Source organism: Lynx canadensis, chromosome C1, assembly GCF_007474595.2.
Source record: "Lynx canadensis isolate LIC74 chromosome C1, mLynCan4.pri.v2, whole genome shotgun sequence".
NCBI classification, from domain to species: Eukaryota; Metazoa; Chordata; class Mammalia; order Carnivora; family Felidae; genus Lynx; species Lynx canadensis.
Genome location: NC_044310.1, coordinates 105,124,583 through 105,145,314, shown reverse-complemented (window position 1 = coordinate 105,145,314; position 20,732 = coordinate 105,124,583). Strand labels below are relative to the sequence as shown.

The following is a 20,732-nucleotide window of genomic DNA, read 5'->3' as shown; positions in this document are numbered from 1 at the left end:
ACAATTTGTACTCTTCGACAATGTCCAACTACCTACCAGCTCTGATCGTGTTTGTAAATGCGACATTAACTACATTAATAGCTATGCACTGTCCCCACCGACAGCGCAGCGGAAATAACTAGGCCACTGCCAGAGCAACTGGCTTCCTGAAGACACAGGAGACTAAGGTGGGAGTGCAATACATATGTGGTAGATCGAATAACAAAAGCAAAAGTTCGAAACCGATCGGAAATTAGCAGGATTCATTAAATGACGGCCCAGAACACTTGGGTCACCGTAGGAAAGCTTTGTTATTTCGGGAAGCTTGGCACACGCCATTACTTAACGTTACCCTGCTGGCAATCGGGCCTTTCTCTGGCTGAGACGAGCTCTTCAGCCGGTTGGGGTTCCCAGCGCGCCTTGCGCGGCTCTTGGCGGGAAAGCGACGGTGGGGGGATCGCACGGCCCTGTAGCGCCTCCGCGGGCAACCGTTGAAGGAAGGCGCCTGCGCGTCAGGCAAAGCGCGCGCCGCACGGTGCCAGGTTTCCCAGCGGCTGGCGCCCCTCAGACCTTACGTAATGTATTTGTTTTCTTTCCTGTTTGTTTGTGTCTTCTGCGTTTCAAGCTCTTTTTCTGTCGCTTCACAACTACTTTTAAGCTTCTTAAAGTCTTAATGGTGAAACGGGGCGGAAACGTGAGCCTGCTTCTTTTTCACGAGAGGTTCGAGATTAGGTTAACTCCAGTGACTAGTCCGGGCTTCTTCAGGGTCAATGACAGTAAAGCGTGTCCTCTGGGACCTCTTCCAGTGGAATTGTCTGCTTAAGACAAGGGAAACTGGAACCCCCAAATGAAACTTACGTGAAAATACCAGTTGTAATTGAGAAATCAGAATCAGCCAAGAAAGATCTGGAATATTTTCCATTCCGCTTTTTGGGGTGGTTCCGCAGAGTAGGACAATATGTTTTTATACCCAGAGCTGGGGTGAATGAAGTTCAGTTAAAGAACCTGACTTGAATCAGTCGTTTGAAACTATAAATGTAAAAAAAAAACAAAAAAACAAAAAAACAAACAAACAAAAAACTTCTGAGGTTATTTTAAAGAGTCTGGCAGGGGCCGTTTTCATACCTACCTAACTGTGCAATGTAGTCAGTACTCGAATACTGTGATTGATTTCTTTATGTAAACATTATTTACATGAAATTGATCACATAAAATTTATTTTTATTCACTTAAAGTTCTTTCTGACTTTACATGTAGCCAACTAGAATATTAGCGATACAAAAAAGATCTGAAGTTAAAGCTCACGTTTCTGTCACAAGGTTGAATTAAGGAAAAGACTTTCCCAGAAGATGGCCACTGCGCAATTACAGAGGACTTCCATGGTATGATTTCTTGTATTTAAAAATATTTTAATGTAGCTAATCTTATTGTTTCCTGGAGTCTTTTATAAAAGTTAGAGCCAACTGTTTGAAGAGTTTAATGAGATCAGGAAACTCCATGTTTTAAGAAAGGAAGGTATTTGCTAAACTAATATTTAGAATCCATGGAGAATTGTGTTGGATGTTTGATGCATTGCATTAAATCACTGGTTCGTATCCAATTTACACTAGGTGTTAATGAATGCTATTCTGTGGCTTTGATGAAATTATCATTCATAGCAGTCTAGTCCAAGGAAATGAATGTGCATGCCTCACAAAGATAAAATTCTCATCTTTGCAATGTTCTTGTGTTACAGGGTTATGTGTGTCAAATCTAATTAGTAACTAAAGAGTTACTACAATCTATCATGTATTATGCACTTACAGACTGTTAACCTGCAAGAGGATGTTAAGAGGATTTTTAAGCACTTTTTGCATTTTACCTTTAGGCTGCTTCCCTAAAATCACTTTCGCCTCTTAGAAGCCACCCTGACTTTCTGGGTTAGAAATTCTATGGGAAAGTACCATGGTTCACCACTATGGTTAGAAATTCTTTGGGAAAGTACCATGCTGACGCAAAGTTAGATCTACCTGAAGTTTGGGAGGATGTTATTTTTAATAAATCTAAATAAAATGTTTTAATTTTCCTGAAATTTAGAGTGCATTGGTATTTCCCAATAAGATATCAACAGAGCAGCAGTCTTTAGTGTTAGTGAAGAGGCTCCTAGCAGTTTCAGTATCCTGCATCACCTATTTGAGAGGAATATTTCCAGAATGTGCTTATGGAACAAGATATCTAGATGGTAATGTAATGTTTATTTTTTGTTTCTTTCAACTTTGTTCATGTTGATTTTAAAACCTGCTTTAAACATATTGTTTTTATTTTGGCTTGCTTTAAGACTGTATAAATTTTTGCCTAGAGATCTTTTTTTAATAATAGCTTTAGTGAGATGAAATTCACATACCTGACAATTCACTCAGTTAAAGTGCACAACTGAATGATTTTTAGTATATTCAGATTGGTGTGCAACCACTACCATAGCCAATTTTAGAACATTTCATCACCCCAAAAGGAAACTCCATACTCACTAAGTCATTCTCCCCTTCCCCCAACCTCCCCAGTCCTCGGATTCCACCAGTCTGCTTTCTGTCTCTATGGATTTACCTATTCTGGACATTCCCCATAAATGGAATCATATAATATGTGGTCCTTTGTGACCAGCTTATTTCACTTATGTTTTCAAGATTCATCCGTATGGTGACATGAATCAGTCCTTCATTCTCTTTTATTGTTGACTAATATTCTATTATATAGAATGTTTATATTGATAAGCAAACATTGATGAATGTTTGTTTCAGTTGTTTACACTTTTTTGGCCATTATAAATAATGCTACATTCATGTACACATTTTTATGTGGACTAAGTAGTTTTTAAAAAGTATATTCAATACCTTTGGAAGCACTTAATCCTAAAATTTTTCCTTAGTTTCTCAAGTTTAATTTCACCTGACATTACTCTTTAATGATGAAGTTGGTAGGTAAAAACATTCTATTATTTATTGCTTTGTATAGTAGTAGTATATATTCTTGTGTTATTTTGGGAAGTAAAAATAATACAGCCTATTTATACTACAGTAATAATTCATTACCCAGCACATAGTGTGTACCTAATTTTGTGTGCCAACTATATGGTGGGCAATATGTTAAGCACTATGTTATGTATTACAGCTTGTTAATTCATATTACAGGCCTGTGAGTTAGCTATTACTCCTATTTTTCAGATAAGGAACCTGAGACAGAGACAGAGATCTTAGTCCTTACCATTGTATTACCTGTTGCTTCCTTGCAGGTCTCTATCTCTCACAGCCAGTTAACTTCTTGGCCTTTTACAAGAATTTAATTGGGATACGGGCCCATGCAAATACTCTAAAACTCTTGGATAATGATGGTGTGAAAGCATTATATCTAACTTTTAAGTATTCTATAGCTTTTAAAAATTACATTTTTTTTGCCCATCACATGTATCCTAATCATTTTGATGCCATTTTATAATAAGGATAAAAAGATTATTTATTTCCATAAGACCTTTCTTCTTTTAAATTATGTTAATACCAATCATCTGGAAGTTCATTGCCATTGCATAATATATATCTAATACACAGCTGACGAAAATAATTTCACTTAAATTTCTAGGTGCTTGGGGTGTCTGGGTGGCTCAGTTGGTTAAGCATCTGACTCTTGATCTCAGCTCAAGTCTTGATCTCGGGGTCATGAGTTCAGGACCTGCGTTGGGCTCCGCCGTGGGCCTGAAACCTACTTAAAAAAATAAAATAAAATAAAATTTCTACTTGCTTACTAATCTTGAGTAGTTCTATATTTATATAATTTTGGTGTTTAGATCTTTGTGTGAAAATTCTGAGGGAAGATAAAAACTGTCCAGGATCTACACAGTTAGTGAAGTGGTAAGTAAAAGATTACCTAATGATATGAAATTATTTTTCTCTTAAATCATATTTTTTTTTTGTACCTTGGATACCTTTCATTGTTTAACCCAATTTTAGTAACTCCCCCTTTAACACTAGATACCATTTTTGCAGGTCTTTGGATCTTTGCATTAAATTTTTTCTTTAATTTTAAAGAAATTAAAATTCTGGCTCAATAGGTAGAGCATTTGACTTTTGATCTTGGGGTTGTAAGTTTGAGCCATACATTGGGTGTAGAGATTACTTTAAAAAAATAAAATTCTAGGGGTGCCCGAGTGTCTCATTCGGTTGGGCGTTTGATTCTTGGTTTCAGCTCAGTTCATGATCTCACGGTTCATGAATTCTAGCTCTCCATCAGGCTCTGTGCTGACAGCGCAGGGCCTAGTTGGGATTCTCTCTCTCCCTCTCTGTCTGCCCCTCCTCACCTCTCTCTCTCTCTCTCTCACACACACACACACACACACACACACACACACAGTGAATAAATAAACTTAAAAAATAAAATAAAATCTTAAAAAAGGGAGCTCTTTTTTTTTTAAGTAAGCTCCTTGCCAAATGTGTGATTTGAACTCACAACCCTGAGATCAAGAGCTGGATGCTCCACAAACTGAGCCAGCCAGATGCCCCAAGAAGGGAGCTTTAATAAGAAAATTTTGTATTATTTAGTAATGAGATAATATGGAGACTTATTAAAAGAATTATTTTCTGGAAAAGCATTCGGTCTAAAAATGAATATTTCATTATTTTTTAGGATGCTAGGATGCTATGATGCTTTACAAAAAAAATACGTAAGTCAGTATCTCATTGTCTTTTTTTCTACAGCTTATACTCTATAAATGTAACAGCAATAGCCACAAAGTAGAACATTAATTTAAACTAATTTGGGCATAGGCCAGCCCAAATTACTGAAAAGTTTGAACATTTGAATATTTTAAAGACTAATATTCAACTCAATTTGAAGCCGATAGAATTAATGCGTAACAAATTTTGCCAAGCCAGTTTTAGTTAACACTTGGTTGTGTTAATAATAACACTTATTGGGGCGCCTGGGTGGCGCAGTCGGTTAAGCGTCCGACTTCAGCCAGGTCACGATCTCGCGGTCCGTGAGTTCGAGCCCCGCGTCGGGCTCTGGGCTGATGGCTCAGAGCCTGGAGCCTGTTTCCGATTCTGTGTCTCCCTCTCTCTCTGCCCCTCGCCCGTTCATGCTCTGTCTCTCTCTGTCCCAAAAATAAATAAACGTTGAAAAAAAAAATAATAACACTTATTAACTTACAAAAACTTAGTGAATTAAAAAAAAACTCTTTTAAAATAGTTTATTAGTTTCACATGCCTTCTACAATTTTGTTTATACTAATAATTTTTTTTTAATTTTTTTAACGTTTATTTATTTTTGAGACAGGGAGAGACAGAGCATGAATGGGGGAGGGTCAGAGAGAGAGGGAGACACAGAATCTGAAACAGGCTCCAGGCTCTGAGCTATCAGCACAGAGCCGGACTCGGGGCTCGAACTCACGGACCACGAGATCATGACCTGAGCCGAAGTCGGACGCTTAACCCACTGAGCCACCCAGGCGCCCCATGTTTATACTAATAATTTAATAAATTGTTTCTTCATAAGAATTCAAAAATAAATTTCTGTGTAGTCTAGGTTAAATTGTCACAAATCAGGGGCGCCTAGGGGCGCCTGGGTGGCGCAGTCGGTTAAGCATCTGACTTCAGCCAGGTCACGATCTCGCGGTCCGTGAGTTCGAGCCCCGCGTCAGGCTCTGGGCTGATGGCTCAGAGCCTGGAGCCTGTTTCCGATTCTGTGTCTCTCTCTCTCTCTGCCCCTCCCCCCGTTCATGCTCTGTCTCTCTCTGTCCCAAAAAAAATAAATAAACGTTGAAAAAAAGAAAATTAAAAAAAAAAAAAAAAAACAAATCAGGGGCGCCTGGGTGGCTCAGTCGGTTGAGCGGCCGACTTTGGCTCAGGTCACGATCTCGCGGTCCATGAGTTCGAGCCCCGCGTCGGGCTCTGTGCTGACAGCTCAGAGCCTGGAGCCTGTTTCGGATTCTGTGTCTCCATCTCTCTGACCCTCCCCCGTTCATGCTCTCTCTCTGTCTCAAAAATAAATAAATGTTAAAAAAAAAATTTTTTTTTAATTGTCACAAATCATAAATAGGTGAAATTTCGATTAATAAGGGTTTACTGTAGATTATAAGCCTTTTTGTATACTTATGTTTATATTAACATATATAAAGAAGTCCATCTCTAAACAAAATGTAAAAAAGATATAATTTTATCCATGGTCACTAACCTCCCTTATTAAGGCATTAAGTATTTAATACTCATTAAATATTAAGTGCCTGCTATGTGCTAGACACATACTCCAGGTAGGAGCTGGGTGAACTAACAGTGGTCAGCGAAACAAAGAGAGCCCTTTCTATAGTGGGAAAACAGTCAATAAAGCAAGTAAATCAGATAATTTCCAATTGTGCTAAATGCCAATAAAATATTTAGAAAAAGTGTGTTGCAGGTAGAGAGGTGGGGTAACTTTCGATAGGATAGGAGCTTCTCTGAGTAGGTGCCATTTAAGCTGAGAATTGACTGAGAAGAAACCAGCCAGGCGTTGACTTTGGGAGAGAATATTCCTGGCAGAAGAGCAAATACAAAGAGTTGAGGGAAGTTTAGAGAGTTCAAGGAACAAAAAGAAAGCGAGTGTGAATGGAATGCAATGAGCAGTGGGGGAGGAGGAGTCGTTTAGAGGAGCCTGGAGAGACAGGCAGGGCCAGAGCTTTCAGGACTATGTAGGTGAGGGGTTTGAATTATATTTTAAGTGCCATTTGAAGGTTTTGAGTAGAAATGTAACGTCATTTGGTTTACATTTTAAATTAAAAATCACTGTGGCTACTTTCAAGACAATATACTGTGGAAGGAGAATAAGATGGGAAACAAGGAGAGTGTTGCTTAGTCCGTTAATGCAGTACTGGTGAAAAATCACTGTGGCTTAGACCAAGAGGCAGAGAAGGAAATAAATGAAAAGATTCAGGATATATTTGGCAGTAGAACTGATTCGACTTGTTGATAGATTGGTTGTGGAGTATAAGGAAAAGATCCAAATCAAGGATGACTCTTAGATTTTTGTCCAATTACTTTAGTGGGTGATTTCCTATGATTCTCTATTCCTCTGGTTTCCAAAGCTTCTTCCCTTTATTAAATGAACAGAGTCCTGAACTCTACTTTTCTCTTTTCAAAATTAGTTCTAACATTGGTAAGGTTTAATGTGTTATTTCATAATATGTATTTTCCTTGTAACTGGCAGAAATACCCATGTTTGCTTAAGTCAGTGACATGAATTTCAACCTTTAGTAAGTCAACTGGAAATATCTATTTGGGGGTGCCTGGGTGGCTCAGTCAGTTAAGCGTTGAACTCTTGATTTCAGCTCAGGTCACGATATCACAGTTGTGAGATTGAGGCCCACATTGGCTCAGATCTGGGCATGGAACCTGCTTAAAATTCTCTCTCTCCCTCTGCCCCTCCCCCAGCTTGTGTGTGCACAGGTTTCTCAAAAATAAAAGAAAGAGAGATATTTGGGGGACTAGAGAAAGATACATAATGTATTGCTTTATATACATCATATTTTCTGCAAGGTTATTTCTTACTAGGAATAAATGTTGAAATAAGGCGAAGAATTCTTATGATCCATCATGAAAAAATATTTTATGGAGTAAAAGTAAGATTTTTGTTCTTTGTTATATTTCAGCTAAGGATGGTTGTTCTAGCTGTAAGTATTTTTAAATTGTATGTTCTTTTTTAAAGACGTCAAATTTGGCCTTGCTTATTTAAATAACACTAAAACCAACAATTGATTATGTCACTTTATTCAAGTAAATGATCTATTCAGTGGGGGGGAAAGTAACAAATTAATATTTTGGGAGGTTATTTTGTATTTTGTTTTGCTGAATCCATTTAATAGTTTCATCTAAATATCCAATTTAGTTCTCCTTGAATACTTAGCCTTATATAAATAACTCAATTATAAATTATTTTTAAATAGGTATACACCAATCCAGAAGACCCTCAGGTAGGTGTACTTAGGTTAGTAAAGAAACATTATATCTTTAAAATCTAAAAATAACATAAAATTATAATAATATCCTATGCTTTTACTTGTGCTTTAATCAATACACTTTCACATATATTTTCACATTTGAACCATTTGAACCTCGTAAAGGCCTTTTGAGGTAAGACAAGGCTTGTATTGTTATCTTTAAACAGATTAATACACTTACTACCAAAGAGACTGTGTGACTGACCCTTGGCCACTAAGCCAAAAACCAATAGAAATAACCTAAAACTCCTGATTTCTGCTTCAATATAATATTCTTTTTATGGAATTTTGAAAGAGGTTGAGTTTGACAAAAATAAGATGCTTAACACTTGCACTTTGGATATTCATCCCAATTCAGTCACATCCACCTGTTCATCTGACAATTAAAGAAGGTATTACAAGAAATGACAGGGAAAACCAAACAAGAAACAAAGGGGAAAGATCTGTTGAGTGCCTACTATTATTAGGCTCTGTTCCTTGAAGCTTTATATGCATTATCTCATTTATTCATCATAACCTTCATGGGGTAACTACTATTATCATCTCCACTCTAGATAAGGAAACCTAGATACAAGGTTTCTTGCCAGAGGTCACAGTGGCAGAACAAGAATTTGGACCTAAGAAGTCCAGTTCATGACCTTGGTGCTTAACCATTGCACAGTAGCTGTTATAGTGTTCCATTCAGTCATGGAGAAGCAGCTGTTTTTAAAAAGAAAGAGCTGATCCCCATTCCTATGTGAGCACTGAAATAGAAAGAAAGCAATTAAAAAAAAAAAAAAAGCTTCGAGAGGGCTGGCAGTGTCTTTTCTTTGATACTCATGCCTGCAGTTAATGCTTAATATATGTCCATGGTGACAAAAATCATGTAAGCAAATGTTGTGAATTAGTTGATTGTTCGGAAACTAACTGCTCAGAAAATATTCATTTAGTTTCAGATGTTTTATATAGTTGAACATTTTTTACTTTCAGTAAAAGAGCAACTTTGTTGATTCACTAATATTTATTGAATGTTGGCATGCCAGGCAGTTTATTAAGTGCTCTGTATAAATTATCCTGTTTGTCAAATATTCATAACCACCAATGAGATAGGTACTATTTTCAACCCCTTTTATTAGTTGAGGAAACTGAAACTTAGGTTTAAATGACTTGCTCTTAGTCACAGTATAGCAAGGATTTAAGCCCTGTGCTTGAGCCATTCTGCTAGAATTAGAGATAATGCTGCCCCTCTCACCTATCTGCTAAGGAGTTCCTTTCTGATATATATGATATCCATTGCAATTAGTAGGGGAATGACCATCTCTCCAAGACTGAAGCACCAAATCCCAAACCAAGGGAATTATTAGGATTTGAAGATTTCAGTGGACCAATAAGGGTTAAAACATGGCAGAAAAATTACTAAATCAGCATGAAGAGTCATAGAAAAGCTGTATATAGCTACTTGGCTGCCAGTACTGTAGATCAGATACATAACTGCAATGTTTTCTATTTAAGACAATTTCAGAATGTTACCAATTTAAGTTCAAGTACAGTAATAATGGACCAGTCATGGACTTCATAAGGTATGGTTTTACAGTTTTCTTTTTGTATTACGGATTACCACTTATTCATATTAATACTATATTGCTAAACTTCAGAAGTACTGAAGTACTTCTGAAATGTCTCAAACACCCCCAGTTAACCATCCAGGAGTGGCTGTAAAAACATCCTTTGAGTAGCTGCAAGCCCAAATTCTGTGGCTTATTATATACTATTTTAATTATGAAACAGAGCCAAAGGGTAGGAAAGCTGTTGTATGCTTGAGTGATTAGAAATGTAATTAAAATCCATCACTTGTTTCCTTTAAACATCTTATATAAAATGCATATTAAATAAAATTATTAGTTTATACTGTTATTAATAATGATATTGATATTAAATCTTTCATAATAGTGACATTAAAACACGTTTATGGTAACTTTCAACTTAAAAACTTAATGCTATAATAGGAATAAGAATCTCAAATAGTAAAATACGAAGTTACTAGAAGCCATACATGCCATAAAAGAAATTAATGTGTGATTCTCTTGTAGTAAAAACCAAAGCAACGATTCCAACATGTCATCTGCTGACACCAAGAAAGCAAGTATTCTCCTCATTCGCAAGATTTATATTCTAATGCAAAATCTGGGACCTTTACCTAATGATGTTTGTTTGACTATGAAACTTTTTTACTACGATGAAGGTACTATTTGTAACACGTCCTCTTGTTACCTGTATGTTTTAGTATTGAAACAATTGGTTTCCATCCTAACTGATTTTAAGACCTAAATTGTAATATATTTTTTGAAATTATAAAATTTTCATTTAATATAAGTATTTGAAAAAGAAAGATTAGAAAAAATAGACTTTCAAATGTATATAAGCTTCTCCAGCAATATGAACATACCCATATGAGGTACAACCTCACTCATAATTAAAGAAATAAAACAGTGAGATGCTACTTTTCACTTACCAGAGCAGTAAAACTTGTAAACCATTTCTTGGCAAGGGTGTGAGGGAAAAGTAGGCACTTTTATAAATTCTCAAGGGAATGTATGTAGGTGCAAGATTTTTAGAGGACATTTTGGCAGTATCAGAATTTTAGATGCACATTCTCTTTAATCCAGAAATTCTATAGCTAGAAAAGTGTCTTGGGAATATATTTAACACAAACATGCGAGGTTATATGTTTATAAGGATACCATGCAAGCTATTATAGAGAATGTGCTAGGGCACCTGGGTGGCTCAGTCAACCAAGCATCTGACTCTTGCTTTTGGGCCAGGTCATGATCTTGTGGTTTTGTGAGTTCAAGCCCTGCACTGGGCTCTGGGCTGACAGCTTGGGGCCTGCTTGGGATTCTGTCTCTCCCTCTCTGCCCCTTCCCCACTCACGCTGTCTCTCTCAAAATAAATAATAAGCTTAAAAAAAAATGTGCTGATTAAGTTAATTTATCCAAGAAATAATACAAATGGATTAAAAAGAAAGGCTAAAAACACCTAGGTATAGAACAGTATGATCTTATTTGTGTTTTGTTAAGGATATATACATATATGAAATATATATAGAAGAACATAAAGCAACAATAGTAATAACAACTAACATTTATTGGATACTTAGAATGTGCCAGTTTTAGTCTGAGTAGTTTATATACTTTAATTCATCTAATACCCACAATTACCCTATGGGGTAGATACTATTATTTTCCGCATTTCATAGGTGAGAAAACCAAATCAGGGATGATAAATAATTTATTCAAAGTCATACAGCCAGTCAAGTGAAGAAGAAAAAAGGTTGCCTTTCTATACTATTTGCAATGTTTTCAATCTTTGTATGTTATTATTATTATATTATGTTCTCTTCAGTTTCATGAACTTCATAGTTTATACTTTGTGCAGTTACACCCCCAGATTACCAACCTCCCGGTTTTAAGGATGGTGATTGTGAAGGAGTGATATTTGAAGGGGAGCCTATGTACTTAAATGTGGGAGAAGTTCCAACACCTTTTCACACCTTCAAAGTAAAAGTGACTACTGAAAAAGAACGAATGGAAAATATTGATTCAGCTATTTTATCACCAAAACAATTAAAAACACCACTTCAGAAAATTCTCATGGACAAAGATGATCGAGAAGATGAACAGGAGCATTATATAAGTGTCAGTACATTTTAAAGAGTTATAAAATACCATAGTAACAAATGTTTGACTCAATTCTAAAGACTAATAGTTCTCGTTAATATTTGTATAAATATTGTATTATAATCGTAAACTCAAGGTTGATCTGGACTGTAAGAAAGGTATAGGCTTTTCATTTTAAAACTCTTTATCTTGGTGCAAACATTATTCTCAGAAATTTAAAGCACAGCTATTCTGGGGCTCCTGGGTGGTTCAGTCAGTTAAGTGTCCAACTTCTGCTCAGATCGTGATCTCACAGCTCATGAGTTCGAGCCCCGCATTGGGCTCTGCAGCTGACAGCTCAGAGCCTGGAGCCTGCTTCAGATTCTGTGTCTCCCTCTCTCTGCCCCTTCCCGGCTCATGTTCTGTCTCCCTCTCCTTCAAAAATAAATAAACATTAAAAAAAAAAATGTTTAAAAGAAACAACTATTCTGAATGAAGTCCTGGAGGCCCAGCCACTCACCACTTCAACTACCCTCATAGTGTACTCTGAGGAAACCCCTTGGTCTGGAGCATAATTTGCAAACCACTGAAATACTCCAATCCCCCAACTAATGTTGGAATCCTTCCTACAACACCCTTACTAGATGCTCATTTAAACCTGTGCTTGAATTCATTTGGGGCCTGCAAAATCACTGTCCTAAAGCAGGCTGGAAGTTCCTAGAAGGCAGGAAAAGTGTCATTCATCTTTGTAATCCTCCAGTGCCTACCAGACTTAGGTTTACTGTGTACATTCTCAGTTTTCAATAGAAGTATGCTAGAAGTATAAGAAGTATAAATAGAAATATAAAAAAGGCCTTTTTTTATTGTTACCTTACTCCCAGAAAATCTTCCACATGAACATGATTGTTATTTAATGTAATCTTTGTTGTTTTGTCTTATCTCATTTAATTCTAAATTATGATCTTAGTACTTATATATAGAGACTGACTTTTCTGATTTAGGCTCTGCCACATCCTTACAAATAGAAAATTCAATTTTCAAACAGTTTAGTCAAAGAAAAAGTCTTCTCAAAACCTAAATCCCAGTCTTGCTTTATAAACAAATAATGCTGGGATTTATGTATCATTCTTTAAAATATTTAAAGCTCTTTGACATATGTCACAAAAAAATGTATAATTATAAAGTAGACATTAAACTTGTTGCTATTTCTACCGTACCATGACTGATCTATTCTTCACTAACTTCCTGAAGAGGATTGGGGCATATTCAGTGTGTGCTAACATATGTATAGAAATTCCAGAGATATGGGCGCCTGGGTGGCTCAGTTAGTTGAGCGGCCGACTTCGTCTCAGGTCATGATCTCGCAGTTCGTGAGTTCAAACCCCACGTTGGGCTCTGTGCTGACAGCTCAGAGCCTGGAGCCTGCTTCGGGTTCTGTGTCTCCCTTTGTCTCTGCCCCTTCCCTGCTCATGCTCTGTCTCTGTCTTTCAAAAATGAATAAACGTTAAAAAAATTAAAAAAAAAAAAAAAGAAATTCCAGAGATACAGCAATGATGCTTGTGTAAACATGTCTAACGCAGTGCCCTCCGACAATAGTAAGAACTAAGGATTCTTAGAGCCATTATGTATTTTTGGGAAAGTTGTATATTTGTTCTTAAAGCAACCCTGCCAAAAAGAGTAGTAGTTTTTACTTTGGATAAATGTTGTAACTTGTTATAGTAATTATAGGACTTTATTTCTAGCAAACATAAGGTAGTTATACTGTTATGTTATATTTAACCTTCATAAAACAAATTTGTTCATAAATACTTTGCCCAGTTGTTTTAATTTCTTTTCAAAATGTGTCCATTTTTTTATTCATGTAATTATGTAGGATGATTTTGACATTGAAACTAAAATGGAAGAGCAGAAAAAAAACCCTGGATCTTCTGAACTTGGAGGTAAGAAGTTAATGAAAATGTAGATTGATTCACTTTCAATTCTATTTCATACCACTTTAACTCTTTTTTTTTTTTTTAAACAGAATCAAGTTTAGTTTGTGAGGAAGATGAAATTATGAGATCTAAGGAAAGTCCAGATCTTTCAATTTCTCATTGTCAGGTATAAATTTGATAATTCATCTCACTTTTAACTTGCTTTTTTTCCCCCAAAAGACTTGCTTATATAGTTATCTAGTTATTTTTCAGGTTTTGTTATTATATTCAAGGTCTTTTAGGATAAAATTAGGTTTCAAGAATGCTTTTTAACAAAACTTGAAAAGTATATATTGCAAAGTTTTGAATTTTTGTGGATTTATTTAGTAGTAAACCTAAATATTGTTCATAGAATCTCAGAATTTCAACTAGAGAGAATCTTAAGCAATTATTCTACCACCTTTTGTGCTTACAAATGGAGTATATAATACATTTTTATTGCCTTGAGAAGACATGTTTAATTTTGTTTTCCGTAGACAGTAAAATCTTGATATAACATTTAGATGAAAAGAACTTGAAAATAATGGGACTGAGTATTGTCCACCTTCCTCTGCACATCTCCTTTCTCCAATGAGGGTGAGCTAAAGTTCTTATCTTCTGGAAGAGTAGTGTAGTGCCCAATGATCATTTGGGACTTTTTCAGTTCAGTGAATGATCGACTGTATACAGGGTCAGTTTCATTATTTTTACCTTTACATTTTTTGTGACAGTAAGGACCATTCAAAATTATTGGTTTTCATTAAGATAATACCCTAGATTTTATGTTACTGAATTTTAGAGCCTAGTATTATGTTATGGAAAGTTTTTTTTATGTTATATGATTTTGTGTAATTATTTTCTTTTCTAGTTTGAACAGTTAGTCAGTAAAACATCTGAACTTGATGTATCTGAAAGCAAAACAAGAAGTGGAAAAATCTTTCAGAATAAAATGGTAAGTGTCTCTTTAGATTTGTTTTCCATTTTAACCTTGTAATTTTTCCCCACGTGTGAGTTTATTTTGCTTCTTAATCCTTTCTTTATTGGACCAATATTTAGTAAGCACCCATTATGTGTCAGGTACTTTTACTAGGTGTTGGAGATATAATATGAATAACACATTGTTCCTACTCTTAGCTAAAAGTTTAGTAACTGGAGCAGTGATATAGGGCCACGGTAGCAGTCTGAGTAGGCTACATGGAGGCACAAAGGAAAGAATGGTTACTTTGATTGAAGGTGCATGAAAGAGGAGAATTCAGGAAAGGCTTTGAGAAATGACACTATCATCCAGTCTCCCAAGGAGATTTCCTAGAATGCCAAAATATTCTCATGTTCTATCTTGTAAATGGATTGTCTTGTTAATGAGACATAAAAATTAATGTTTTGTACATATTTTGCATAAAATGAATCTCATGTTTTTAAGGAAAAACCCACTGCTTTATTTTAGTTTTCTATTTTTATTAAATGGAGATTTATATTTTATTTTAAACCTTTAAGTTACTCAAATGTTCAGGTATGAAGAAAAACCATTCTATAAAATATTATATCCAAACTCAGGAAACAAATAGCACACCCTAACAGTATATTGGCATTTCTTCCCAACTCCTCATTCAGTGACATCATGTTGATAGCTTAAAAGTGGAGATGATGAGAATATCCACAGCATGGAAATCTGCAAAGGCCTCAACTCAGGATTCGTTACTCCTAGAGAACTGGTTGTTAAACATTTACCAGCACACCATTGATTATAGTGCCATTTTTAGGTGTTCTTTTTTCTACATTCTTTTTTTTTTTTTTTTTAAGTTTTTATTTTATTTTTTTAGTAATCTCTTTTTCCAACTCAGGGCTCAAACTCATGACCCCAAGATCAAGAATCATGTGCTCTTCCAACTGAGCCAGCTAGGTGCCCCCTTTTCCATATTCTTAGTAGGAAGTTAAAACTGGCAGAAGGCAGCATGCAAACTAATATGCTGATGAAAGCAAAAGATAAAAAGTTTCAAAAGTTAGTACCCCTAGCAGCAAAATGGTCTTCTAAGCAGCTTCTACTTAAGATGAGTATCCTTTACTAGGATATAGGGAAAAAAGCAAGAGTTAAAAAAAAAAAAATTATTAGGCAGGATTTCCTTGTAATGTGACATTAAGACACTTTAGGAGCATAAATTCACTTCTAAAATTGCCCATGTTGGGGCGCCTGGGTGGCTCAGTCAGTTAAACATCCAACTTCGACTCAGGTCATGATCCTGCAGTTCATGAGTTCAAACCCTGCATCAGGCTCTGTGCTGACAGCTCAGAGCCTAGAGTCTGCTTCAGATTCTGTCTCTCTCTCTCTCTCTTTTTCAAAAATAAATATTTTAAAAAATAAAATAAGAAATAAAATTGCTCATGTTTTTGTATATGAACTCTCTGCCAAAGTATTGCTGCTTTTGAGAATCATGACTGCATTATTACTAGAAAAGGGCAAGAAATGAAAATATTTAATTGTATATACATTAAGGAAGCTATATGGAAAAGTACACTTCCCACATCAGAAAATATGCATGTCTGGGGCGCCTGGGTGGCTCAGTCGTTTGGGCATCCAACTTCGGCTCAGATCATGATCTCCTGGTTTGAGTTCAAGCCCCACGTTGGGCTCTGTGCTGACAGCTCAGAGCCTGGAGCCTGCTTCGGATTCTGTATCTCCCTCTGTCTCTGCCCCTCCCCCACTCATGCTCTGTCTCTCAAAAATGAATAAACGTTAAAAAAGTTTTAAAAAAGGAAAGAAAAGCATGTCCTTTTAGAGAATAGTAATATGACAGCTAACAATTTGTCATCGTCCAATATTCATTTTAAAAACTGCATAGATAGGGGCACCTGGGTGGCTCAGTCAGTTGAGCATTGACTTTTTTTTTTTTAACGTTTATTTATTTTTGAGAGACAGAGCATGAGAGGGGAAGGGGCAGAGAGAGAGAGAGAGAGAGAGGGAGACACAGAATCCGAAGCAGGCTCCAGGCTCTGGGCTCAAACCCACAAAACGTGAGATCATGACCTGAGCCAAAGTCAGATGCTTAACTGACTGAGCCACCCAGGTGCCCCAAGTGTTGACTCTTGATTTTGGCTTGGGTTGTGATCCCAGGGTCATGAGACAGAGCCCTGCATCGGGCTCCATGCTGAGCACTGGAGTCTGCTTAGGATTCGGTCTCTCCCCCTGTCCCTCTCCCTGGCTCACACACTTTCTCTTTCTCTCTCTCAAATAAAAATAAAATTGGGGTGCCTGGGTGGCGCAGTCAGTTAAGCGTCCGACTTCAGCCAGGTCACGATCTCGCGGTCCGTGAGTTCGAGACCCGCGTCAGGCTCTGGGCTGATGGCTCGGAGCCTGGAGCCTGTTTCCGATTCTGTGTCTCCCTCTCTCTCTGCCCCTCCCCCGTTCATGCTCTGTCTCTCTCTGTCCCAAAAATAAAATAAACGTTGAAAAAAAAATTTAAAAAAATAAAAATAAAATAAAATAAAAACTGCATAGATAGCATTATTTACAATAGCCAAAGGTGGAAAAAAACTATCAATAGACAAAATGGATAAACAAAATGTAGTATATCCATGCAATGGAATATTATTCAGCCATAAAAAGGAATGAAGTACCCATATATGCTTCAACCTGAATAAACCTTGAAAACATGCTAAATGAAAGAAACCAGTGATAAAAGTCCACATATTATTTGATTCTACTCATATGAAAGTCCAGAGTAGGAATTTCTTTTTTTTTTTTTTAATTTTTTTTTTTCAACGTTTATTTATTTTTGGGACAGAGAGAGACAGAGCATGAATGGGGGAGGGGCAGAGAGAGAGGGAGACACAGAATCGGAAACAGGCTCCAGGCTCTGAGCCACCAGCCCAGAGCCTGACGCGGGGCTCGAACTCACGGACCGCGAGATCGTGACCTGGCTGAAGTCAGACGCTTAACCGACTGCGCCACCCAGGCGCCCCCAGAGTAGGAATTTCTATAGAGACAGAATAGAATGTCTCAGAGCTAGTGGGAGAAAGGGGGAATAGGGAAGTGATTAGTATACTCTACATTTAAAGAAACCAGGTATCCTATCTTAGTCGGAAATAGGTACACTATGTATAATTTTAAAAAGAAAGAAGGGAAGGAAGGAGGGAACAAACAAACAAACCTCAGCGTTTCTTTTTGGAGTGATGAAGTATTCTAAAATTGACTGCAATGATGGTTGCACAACTCTGAATATAATTAAAATTATTGAACTGTATGCTTTTTAAAATAGATGAACTGTATGTTATCTGAATTATATCTCAGTTATATCTCAGGAAAGCTTTTTTTAAAAACTGCATATAGTTAGTTGCCTCTTGTTTTTCAAGTGTTGGTTATTCTTTGAGAAATAACCAATTGATGATTATTCTGTCTTTGTGGAGGCTGATGGAAATCAACCAGTAAAATCTTCTAAGGAAAATCGGAAGAGAAATCAACTCAAATCTGGGAAAACAGTAAGTTTTATGATAGTATATAAGTTGAAAAAAATGGCAAGTATCAAACTATCATTACTATAGATTAAACTTTAAATGCTAAATATGATAATATTCCTGGATATTACCTCAGAGTACTGATATCCAAATCTTGTGTATAAATTGGTTCTAAAAAATGAGGTGATTTTAAATAAGGTGTGCTATGGTTGTTTATTAATTTTTTCCATGTAAATATATACTGATTTCATCAATGATTTGAAATAGTTGGAGGAATGTATAAAATAAAAATCAGTGTGTCCAGAAAAATATGAATAGAATGAGAAAATTAAATATGAATAAATATGGTAGAATGAGAAAATATAAGAATATTTATGCCATTTTATTTATGTAGAGCTAACCATTTTATTTATGTAGAGCTAAAATTGGGCCAGAAATTTGATCTGAGCTTCCTAGAGATCAAAAATGAAGTAGAAATAAGATAAGTTACCAAATCAACTTGTTCCCTAAAAATATAGCATCTCCCCTCAGTACCTTAGGGGAAAGAAAAATTTTCCTGACCTAAATTTTTTAACAGTTGTTTCATATTTGGGACCTTATTGTGTACCAAGTCAGATCATATGTTTGCCATTTCTGAGATAAATATTTGTATTTTCAACTATAACTTTTAGTATTATTAGTAGGTTAAAATTAGACAACTGAATACATAAGACTGCTTTAAAGGGGTAATCTCAAAAATATAGTTAATAGTATTTTTAATTTACGTATCTTAAGAAGGGAATGAAATAACCTGATACTTCATTAATATATTAAGTTGTCTGACTTTTCCCAATGTATTAAGCCTTGATTTTTTTTTCAAAATCATTCAATTTGTATCATTAGTGAGGTGGGGTGTTGTTGTTGTTGTTGCTTTCCAGAGAAATCAAAGTTGAGTAACTCAGGGAATACTTTCAGGAATTTCCCTAATTTGTCCTCCTATTCATTCAAGATTATACATTGAATGTCTAATAGCTATCAGGCACTGCTAAGTACCAGGAATACAAAAAAAGAAAACATGATTTAAACCTTACATGGTGCGGAGCACCAGGGTGGCTCAGGAGGTTGAGCGTCCAACTTGGGCTCAGGTCATGATCTCACGGTCCGTGGGTTCGAGCCCCGCGTCGGGCTCTGTGCTGACAGCTCAGAGCCTGGAGCCTGCTTTGGATTCTGTGTCTCCCTCTCTCTCTCTCTGCCCCTCCCCTGCTCAAGCTCTGTCTCGGTCTCTCTCAAAAATAAATAAACATTTAAAAAAATTAAAAAAAAAACCTTACATGGTGCCAAGGTAGAATGTTTCTCTCTCTGCAGCTCATTATTAAATCTTTTTCCCTCTTATCCCTCCAAAATATTTTGAGGACATAATGTTAGATCTTTCTGATTTCTCCAACAGCCCTAATGAAGACCTTACATTTTACAAGTGTGTACTTTCAGCAGCCATCAGAAGATATAAATATATCAGTAATAAAATTTACCCTACTTTATTTGTTTGTTTGTTTGTTTGTTTGTTTGTTTTTAAGAAATCTTTACACCCAGTGCGGGGCTCGAACTCACAACCCCAAGATCAAGAGCGGCATGCTCCTTGGACTGAGCCAGCCAGGTGCCCCAACTTTACCCTACTTTTAAACAACTCAGATATACTATCTTAGTAGGAAATAGTTACACTATGTATACTTTTAAAAAGAAGGCAAGGAAGGAACAAACAAACTTCACAGATGTGAAAAAATTTTAAATTAAAAACATGTAAACTGGAAAGTATCCTTGTTTTCTTTTGACAGGTCCTTCATCACTTTGATACTTCTAGTCAAGAGTCAGTGCCAAAAAGAAGAAAGTTTAGTGAACCAAAGGAACATATATGAAAATTAATTCTTCTTCATGTTTGCAAAGTTCTCAACATTTAAACTAAAGGACACTGTATTACTATTTTAATGTGTATTTGCCCTACCTGTGAAAAATTATATATAGTCTTAAGCAGTTAGTACACTAAAATGAATTTTTAGGTGACTATCATATTATCTGAGACAATCCAAGAGAACTTTTGTGTAAAATCAAAAGTGCCAATGTCATAATTGATTTTGTTCATTATCTGTTCAATATTGATCTATCTTCCATTTTGATGGATACTGCCTTTAAACGTATATTAACTTTTAAGTCAATTTTAAAAACAAATAACGTTTATTTTGTTATTAAATTTTGGTAGGAATTTACTTTTTACTTACGTTAAAACTATACCACTTAACTGTCACTGTCATTAAAACCGTATTCTTCAGTACTTTGAGTACTGAATAGAGTGTATTAACATGGTAATATATAACATACCATTAAAAATTGGTTATCTTTTTAACATTTTTGTACTTGAAGACAAAAATGAGGACTGATTTTTAAGGTCTCGCATTTTTGGCAACATAAATAAAATATTGTTCAGCATCTAGACTCTTTCATGGCTTCTAATTTTTATTCAGCAGAAGATGTTTAGGCACTAATTCTATGATCATTTTGGTAGATGATACTTTGCAAGAGTTGAGCACACTTCCCAGAATCTTTAAGTGGTCGTCTGAAAGATACTGTGCTTTTAGTGAGAAACCTGGGACCTGGTTTCAGCTTTGACCGTTTCCTTTGCCTTAGAAAAGGAAGACTTAAAACTTGGTCTGTTTGCTTCTTGCAGTTTTCAGCAGCCATATTATAAAACAT

The 20,732-nt window shown here is 36.0% G+C and overlaps 1 protein-coding gene across 1 annotated transcript; it reads left to right on the top strand.

The window, feature by feature from the left end:
- The first annotated feature begins 962 nt into the window (after positions 1 to 962).
- On the top strand, positions 963 to 20,472 carry HORMAD1 (HORMA domain containing 1). The gene is made up of 14 exons (XM_032594376.1): positions 963 to 1,361; positions 2,056 to 2,200; positions 3,797 to 3,860; positions 4,633 to 4,669; positions 7,625 to 7,645; positions 7,919 to 7,945; positions 9,464 to 9,531; positions 10,042 to 10,193; positions 11,387 to 11,646; positions 13,481 to 13,547; positions 13,631 to 13,707; positions 14,428 to 14,511; positions 17,961 to 18,032; positions 19,820 to 20,472. Exons 1-14 carry the CDS (start codon positions 1,329 to 1,331, stop codon positions 19,898 to 19,900), a joined length of 1,188 nt encoding a protein of 395 aa, XP_032450267.1. The 5' UTR covers positions 963 to 1,328; the 3' UTR covers positions 19,901 to 20,472.
- The last annotated feature ends 260 nt before the right edge of the window (positions 20,473 to 20,732 follow it).

Bases quoted from the DNA above. Each gene is read 5' to 3' on its own strand.
- HORMAD1 (XM_032594376.1), top strand. From the start codon at position 1,329: ATGGCCACTGCGCAATTACAGAGGACTTCCATG. The intron at 2,201-3,796 runs GTAATGTAATGT...TTTGGTGTTTAG, and splicing joins TGGAACAAGATATCTAGATG to ATCTTTGTGTGAAAATTCTG. The intron at 9,532-10,041 runs GTATGGTTTTAC...ATTCTCTTGTAG, and splicing joins CCAGTCATGGACTTCATAAG to TAAAAACCAAAGCAACGATT.